The following is a 7243-nucleotide window of genomic DNA, read 5'->3' on the forward strand; positions in this document are numbered from 1 at the left end:
GAGACCGTGTGAGCTGTGTTCCCTGGGGCCAAGAGATTCCAAGAAGGAAAACCTGGGATTCCAGGGACTGGGATGAGGGCTGGGGGCCGGAAGGGGAGGGGGCCTGTGGGGACAGCATGGGGGGGGCAGCCCAGATAAGGCTTTCAATACTGGGTACCAGCGTCTACACAGGCGGAGATCCCTGCATCTCACTTCCCGCAGGGCTGACCGGGGGCCAGAGGTGGGACTGGCCAGGCTCAGCCCAGCCAAGTCTGGGAGCAGAGGACACTGAGTGAGGGATCCCCGGGGCCACCCTCACTGGCCTGTGGCTCTCCTGACACCACAAGAGAGGTCCAGGAGCTGACCTTGGGTCCTAATGGGGGACACTTTCCTGGCAGCAAGCTGGCAGGGTGGTGTGGTGGTCAGTGTACTGGGCTCTGTGTCTCCGCCCCTACCTGCTGTGTGACGGTGGGCGAGACACCTAACCTCTCTGTGCCTTTGTTTCTTCAATGGCGAACAGGGGCACTAGCAGCCCCCACATGCGGGCACAGTGGCCTGAAGGATAAAGGCAAGGGCGGCACGAGACCTACAGCAAAAGCTCTGAGCAGGGAGAGCAGGGAGCTGCCCAGGGAGTTCTACCACCGTCTCCCCTCTGGCCGCCAAGGAAACCGAGGCTCATGGTGAACTGGCCCAGGTCTGTTGGACTCAGGGTCCTTCTCCCCAAGATCAGAGGGCTGCCACCAGGGAAGGAGCTGGCCCCAGACACCGCCCAGGAAGCACACAGGGAAGGAAGCTCTGGGTACTTCAGTATGTTATTGCAAAAAAACATTGCTATTTGAACCCTGCTTTCATGCCTCCATTTCCCAGAAAATGAGCCACGGGAGACACCAGGAGAGGCAGGAGACCATCCTCCTTGCACAAAACCCACTCCCTCGGATGCTGTCCTCAGCGAGGGTGGCTGGGGCCAACCAGGGGGCCCACCCGCAGAGTGGCAGAGGAGGCAGGTTGACCCTGCAGACATTGAGCTCTGTGGTGAAGGTCCTGGCCTTCTGGTAGAAGAGCGACTTCTCGTGGTCCAGGAGGAAGTTGTGGGAGATGGTGGCCAGCCGCGTGTAGGTCTTCAGCTGTGCCCTTCTTGTTGCCCAGGTCCACAGCGGCTGCCAGTGCCAGCTGGTAGTACCCGGCTGCATCAAACTGTTCCTGAAGGGGACAGGCCATGCTCAGCAAAAGGGGGACTCGGAGCCTGTCTTCCCAGAAGCTGTTCCTGTCTCCAGGTCATTCCACATGTCCAGCCAATGCTGGCTCACCCCATGAGCCCCGAAGCCTGTGACACTGCTGTGGTCTCAGCTGCAGGAGTTGGGGACAACCCTGAAACCCCTGGAAGCCTTCCTGACTATCCCTATGCTCCACTCACCCCAAGCCTCTTGCCTCAGTCCCACCCTCTCTGCAGGCAGTGGCTGCTTTCCCCATGGGCTGAGGTCAGGGCAGATCCTGCCTGCTCTGAGAGTTCCATGCAGGACCCGTGGCTCCAAGCCACAGCAGGGGCACAGCGTTGAGTGACCCAGGCTCCCCTCTGGCCCCTGTCCATGCTGACCATTTCCAGGCCCTCCACGGGCCAGGCCAGGTACAAAACCATCTCACAGGTGTCCTCCCTGGCAATGTCCCCTGAAATATTGATGGAGTGTGACTCCCCAGACATCCACTCCCATTTTCAATGCATCTTTGGCTCAAACTCACCATCCCTGGGTTGGGATGCTGCCTCCCAGACCTCCACCTTGACCCTCCCATCTCCCCCCCAGCTTCTCCCCAGGCGCCTCCTCCACATGGGGGACACCCAAGGGACCTCTCTAAGACCCAGGCCTGGCCTGTCCCTCTTTACCATCTCAAGATGGCTCCCAGGGCCAAGGACAAAGTCCAAGATGCACCAGTCCATTCCCTCACTGCCCCACCCCACACATGGAGCAGGGGCGTGAGAAGACCCTGAGTCACCGCCGCTGCTCATCCAATGCCCCCCGGCCCAGCGAAACACTGGACTCTGCTGGGTGCATGGCTGAGCCTAACATCCTTGCTCCCAGTCTGAGGGACCTGGGACTGAACACTGACCAGAAAGGTGGCCCGGGCTGTGGCAGAGGGAAACCCAGGAGCCTGTGGGGGGCCCAGGAGGCCCCTGACTCAGCCAGGGGTGGGAGGCAAGGGCTTCCTGAAGGGGTGGGGGCATCCTAACTAAACAGGAAGGAGCCAGCCAAAGCATGTCTCTGCATGTGCGTGTTTGTGTGCCTGTGTGTGGCTGTGTGCACGTGTGCCTGTGTGCACGCCTGTGTGTGCCTGTGCATGTGTACCTGTGTATATGGTTGTGTGTGCACCTGTGCCTGTGTGCCTAAGTGTGCGTGCCTGTATGTGCGTGTGCCTGTGTCTGTGCATTTGCGTGTGCATTTCCATGTACCTGTAGTGTGTGCAGCAGCTAGTGAGTGGCAGGCTGAGCCAGGACACACCTAATCCACCCTATTCCAGGGCTCACTGTCACGTGTGGACTAAAGGGGACTGCATTTTAGAGGCAATCGGCAAGGATGCCCATTTACCCCTGCCTCTCTGCCAGCCTTTCAGTCCCCATCCAGCCCAGCTTTCTCTCCCACTCCTCTGGGCCCTCGGTCCAGAGCCTCCTATATACGAGGAGGGTGTGGCCTCGGAAAGACAGCCGCCCCTGGGGAATTCCGAGGGGGCCTCCCTGTGGGAAGCTGGCCTGGGCTGACAGCATAGTCACGATGAGGCCCAGAGGGCTGTGCATGGGAAGGAGGTGAAGGAGGCCTCTGCCCCTCGACCCCAACCATGGACTTTGGCCTCTCAGGTACTACCTGGCCCTTTCATTCCTCTTGGGCAGGCAGAGTGGGCAGCAGGCTTGACCAAGCGAGATAAAGGCCCACTTCTGGGAGACCCGTCCCCTGGGTCCCAGGCGAGCCCCAAGCGGTGAGCAGCATCCCTCTGGGCCTGACACCTGGCACCTCCCTGTCTGGATGGGACTTGGGAGGCCATAGGGACCGCTTCTGACCACCAGGTGTCACCAGAACTGGGCGGGGGCCTCCCGGGCAGCCCCAGGCCTGTGGTGAGGGATACGGGGCGGGGTCTTAGGGCTGCCCCAGCTCCTCATGTTCTAAGGCCAAGATCTCTGTCCCTGGACTGGAGTGCCCTGGCCCCTCAGCCCATAAGGAGTACAGATGCGGTGCCAGTGTGGTGCTGAGGAGGGGCAAGTGCCTGCTGGGCAGAGGAGTGGAGACACCCCAGGTCTGAGTCTGCCAGTCCCAGCTCTCCACTCTCCACCCCTGCAGGACTGGGGGCAGAGAGCACAGCACCTCCTCTCGAGACAGACCCAACCCAGCAAGGTCTCAGCCTGGCTGGCTGGGGCCCCGCCCCACTGCACCTGCTGTGAGCTGGGGTTCCCCTGTCTGTGAAGTGGATGGTAAGACACGGATCCCACCCCACCCTTCCTGGGTGATGTGAAGATGCAAGGTGTCTCGGGACTCCAGGAAGGAGTTGCTCAGTGCAGGCTGGCACCCTGGGCAGGCTTCCTAGAGGAGGCACTGGGATTTGGGTTGGATCTTGCAATGTGGATTCAATGTGAGGATGATGCCGTCCTCCAAAATGTCCTTCTCCCGACCCTGTTTTCTTTCTTAAATGCAACTTGACACTTGACTGTCAAGACTCGGTTTGGTGTCACCTCCTCCAGGAGGGGCCCCCTGACTACAATCCCCCTTCTTTACCCAGAGGTCACCATTGCCCCCTCATGTGTCAGCCTCCCAGGCTGAGACTGAGTTCTTGAGGGTGGGGCCTGGCCAGCTTGGGAGCTGGGTTGTATCTGCGAACCTTGCTCGTTCCTCCAGCCATGTGCAGAGCTCCAGGGAGGCCACTGGGCCATTCCTAAGGAAGGCTGGAACCCAGGCCCCTGGGGTCAGGGTGGAGATCCCACTCCAAGGGGGCCGGAAACACCCTGAGCCCTGCCCCTCCCCACCCACCTTCAGCCCTGCCCCATCCCACCCACCTTCAGGTCGTAGAAGAGGATGTCACCAAGTACCAGGTACACCTTCACGTAGTAGAGGGTCTCCTTGTCAAACTCCAGCGGTGAGTTGCAGAGCTACAGGGCCTTGAGGTAGAAGTGCTCCGCCAGCTTGCCATGGCCCAGCAGGTGGTGCAGGGCGGCCAGCCGGTGGTAGGCCACCTGCTCATTCAGCCGGTCTCCTGGGGTGCAGGCCAAAGGGGCAGGTGTGAGGACGTGGCTCTCTGGGGCAGTCAGGGCACAGGCCCCTCAGGAGCAGGTATGCAGACCCCGGGCAGCACCTGGCTTGCCTCCAGGCACCTGTGGTCACCTGGGCAGCTTTGGCCAGTCCCTTCTGGGTTCCCAGACCCACTTTCCCATCTGCAAAGCAGAACTAATAAGGCCTGTCCCTGTCTACTGTGAGGCTTTGGCAAAGTCGGACTTGGATGGCCCAGCTCTGCCTACACATAGCCACCTGCCTTTGTTCACTGGTTTTAACCAGGGGAGCCCAAAACCCATACAGTCCAGGTGCTCCCGGGAACCCCGGCTCCATGCAGCCCACGGACGTGACATCCGACTCCTCCTGGGTGAGTCACGATCAGAGCCCCTTACCTTGGGGGAGTCACCACATGCCTGAGCTCCAGGTCCCCCCACAGATGCACAAACCCACCTAGGCTGTCTCTGATGTCCTCCCCTTTTCAGGGCGAGTGCTGTGGAGCCTGCATTCAATGCATTCCCACACAGCTGCACACCTACTGTGTACTGGGCCCCAAGGCACACGGCGTTGGGGCATGCGGCCCGCCCAGGGTTCCCTGTCTCTGGAGGAGGACAGACGATCCTGGCACAGCACCAGGGGATGCCCGGCCTTAAGGGGCAGGCTGCTGGAAGGGGAACTGGGATTTCATCAGCCAGAGAGCCGTGTGGTTGATGAGGGTGGGAAGGGCACAAGACAAAGGGAATGTGCCACAGCCTGGCACATACAGGGACCGAGATGCCTGGCATGTCTGGAAGGCAGAGGGCACACTGTGTGGCCCTTGTGGTCAGCAGTGGGAAGAGACAGAGGAAGCAGAGCTCAGCACTGCGTGAGAGACCTCAGGCTGTGCCGCATGGCCAGACGGGGAAGCCAGCTGGGCAGATCTGCCTGACTGCACAGGAGACCAGGAAAATCCAGCAGCTGTTTCAGCTCCTGCCCTACAGACCTGGAGGCTGGGCTCTGGCAAAGTGTGGATCCTGGCAGGATGGGGGCTCAGGGGACTTACCCAGAGTGATGCTGAGTGCTAGGGCAATGTGGGCAACCTCCAAGCCCTCCTGGGGCTCCTCCAGCATGGCCAGCAGTGCCACCAGCTTGTTGCACAGCTGCAGCTGCGGCTCCGCCTTACGGTTGCCCATAGTCACTGCCAGGGGCAGGGCCCGGTCCTACCACACAGGCAGGTGGGGTCAGGCTTCCCGCAGCACCCTCCTTACCCAGCGCCTTCCTCAGAGCTCAAACATGTGCTTGGAGCATCCCACGCCCCAGTTACCGTTGCACCTCCACAGAGCTCTGTGCTCGGGGATAACGCACGGTTCAGACACCCAAGTTGGGGGTTGAAGAGTCACCTGAGGCCCATCTAGCTACACCCGGCAGCCTCAGACCAGCCTCTCCCACCTGGGCACTGGGGGTCTGACTAGGGGGAGCCAGCACTCCTCTCTGCTCTAAAAACACCACATTTATCTGTGCCCAGGGCTGAGCCATACCGTGAACTCAGAGGAAGGGAGAAGCCGTCCCCGCTTCGGGGTGCAGGCAGACTTGGGCCCTGGCCCTGGGCCTCCCAGTGACATGCTGTGTGTCCTTTGACATGTCCCTGTGCTTCTCTGAGCCTCAGCTTCCTCATCTGGAAAATGGGGACAGGACTTCCTACTCATGGTTGCTTGAGATCATCAAGTGCAAGGGTAGAGCCACTGTCGTGTCCATACCCGAGCGTTTGTCCCGGGCAGGGGGCACAGTCAATATCATTCCCGGTGAGACCACTAGGCAAGGATAGGGCCATTGCCACGTCCAGGCCCCAAGCGTTTGTCCCGGGCAGGGGCACAGTCAATATCATTCCCGGTGAGACGTGAGACCACTGGGAAACTAACCATGTGCATGGGTGGCCTTGCCTCCAGGTGGGAGGCCTCTTCCCTGCCACACCTGTGCCTCAGCCCTCCAGGTGACCCACTGAGGCCCACATACATCAGCCCACAGGCCAGCTCACCCGGTAGAAGGACGCGGCTTTCTCCCACTCCCAGGCCTCGTTGAAGAAGATGTCTCCAGCTGCCTCAAACGGCTCCAAGCCCAGGTTGGAGTCGCCTATGTACAGGACCACATTCTGTGCCACCTGAAAGGAGCAGAAGTTCCCTCAAGACCCATACCTGGCGAGGTGGCCACACCTACCTTCGCCAGCCTCCTTCCTCTCACACACTGCAGGTACACCTGAGCATTTTTCAGACCTGTGCATTAGGGCTGCCCCACCACTGGCGTGAGGACAATGAACTGATGCACTTGAGTGCCAGGAGGTGACTGAGCAGCTGCAGCCCAGGAGCCCGACACCTGTGAATCCTACCACCAGGGACAGCCCTAGCCCACCCCCCCCCCCGCACTCAGTCTCCGTGGCCCCCAGATTGCTGGGAGCCCATCACCTGGTTCCTTTCTGCATTGCCACATCCCTGCCACAGCTCAGGGCCGCACATCAACAGTGTTTGTGGGTGGGCCTGGTCCCCTCTTGGCCATGAGCTCTTGATCCTTCTCCTCAGCTCAAGGAGGTATACAGCAGGTGCTCAATAATGAAAGTTTCACCAGGCTCGTGGGCTTCACAATTTGTTCCAGATCACACTGTGTTTGGGAAAGCCTCTGAAAACAGCCACTATGATAGGTTCATTTTGTAAGGAGATGTGCCACGTGTCGCTTGGAGCACGTTCTTCTGTGTGTTAACTGAGTGGTCACATTCTTTGAGCATGAGCTGTATACCAGCAGGTGCTAGGCACTGTGAGGGGCCACGCCTCTGCCCTCAGGGAGAAGATGCTGGCCACTGGGGGAGGATGTGAGGGAACCAGTTGGAGGGAGGGAAAAGGCATACAACAGGTGCTCAGCAGTGGCTTAGGAATGAGTGGATGGATGGATGAATGGATGAGCAGATGTGTAGACACATGGATGGATGGGTGTGTGGATGGATGGATGGATGCATGGGTGGGTGGGTGGGTGTTTGGAATGATGTGTATATG

The 7243-nt window shown here is 60.0% G+C and overlaps 1 protein-coding gene across 2 annotated transcripts; it reads right to left on the reverse strand.

Annotated features, from left to right (window-relative positions):
• Window positions 1-228: 228 nt before the first annotated feature.
• LOC115895710 (SH3 domain and tetratricopeptide repeat-containing protein 1-like) lies at window positions 229-6363 on the reverse strand. 2 transcript variants are annotated; one of them, XM_030926344.1, is made up of 3 exons: window positions 5266-6049; window positions 4013-4209; window positions 229-1179 (listed from the first exon to the last, which is right to left on the reverse strand). In XM_030926344.1, exons 1-2 carry the CDS (start codon window positions 5393-5395, stop codon window positions 4106-4108), a joined length of 234 nt encoding a protein of 77 aa, XP_030782204.1. In that variant the 5' UTR covers window positions 5396-6049; the 3' UTR covers window positions 229-1179; window positions 4013-4105. The 2 variants fall into 2 exon arrangements, 1 of the variants encoding a protein (XP_030782204.1); XR_004055848.1 differs by lacking the exon at window positions 5266-6049 and adding an exon at window positions 6238-6363 and having other exon boundaries at window positions 232-1179.
• Between the last annotated feature and the right edge of the window lie 880 nt (window positions 6364-7243).

This window comes from Rhinopithecus roxellana, unplaced genomic scaffold, assembly GCF_007565055.1.
Source record: "Rhinopithecus roxellana isolate Shanxi Qingling unplaced genomic scaffold, ASM756505v1 contig1175, whole genome shotgun sequence".
Lineage (NCBI taxonomy): Eukaryota > Metazoa > Chordata > Mammalia > Primates > Cercopithecidae > Rhinopithecus > Rhinopithecus roxellana.

What these genes read in the sequence shown, in the direction of transcription:
- LOC115895710 (XM_030926344.1), bottom strand. Translation starts at nt 5,395, where the DNA reads ATGGGCAACCGTAAGGCGGAGCCGCAGCTGCAGCTGTGCAACAAGCTG. An exon ending in AGCACTCAGCATCACTCTGG is followed by an intron (nt 4,210 to 5,265) that starts GTAAGTCCCCTG and finishes CCTGCACCCCAG; the next exon opens with GAGACCGGCTGAATGAGCAG.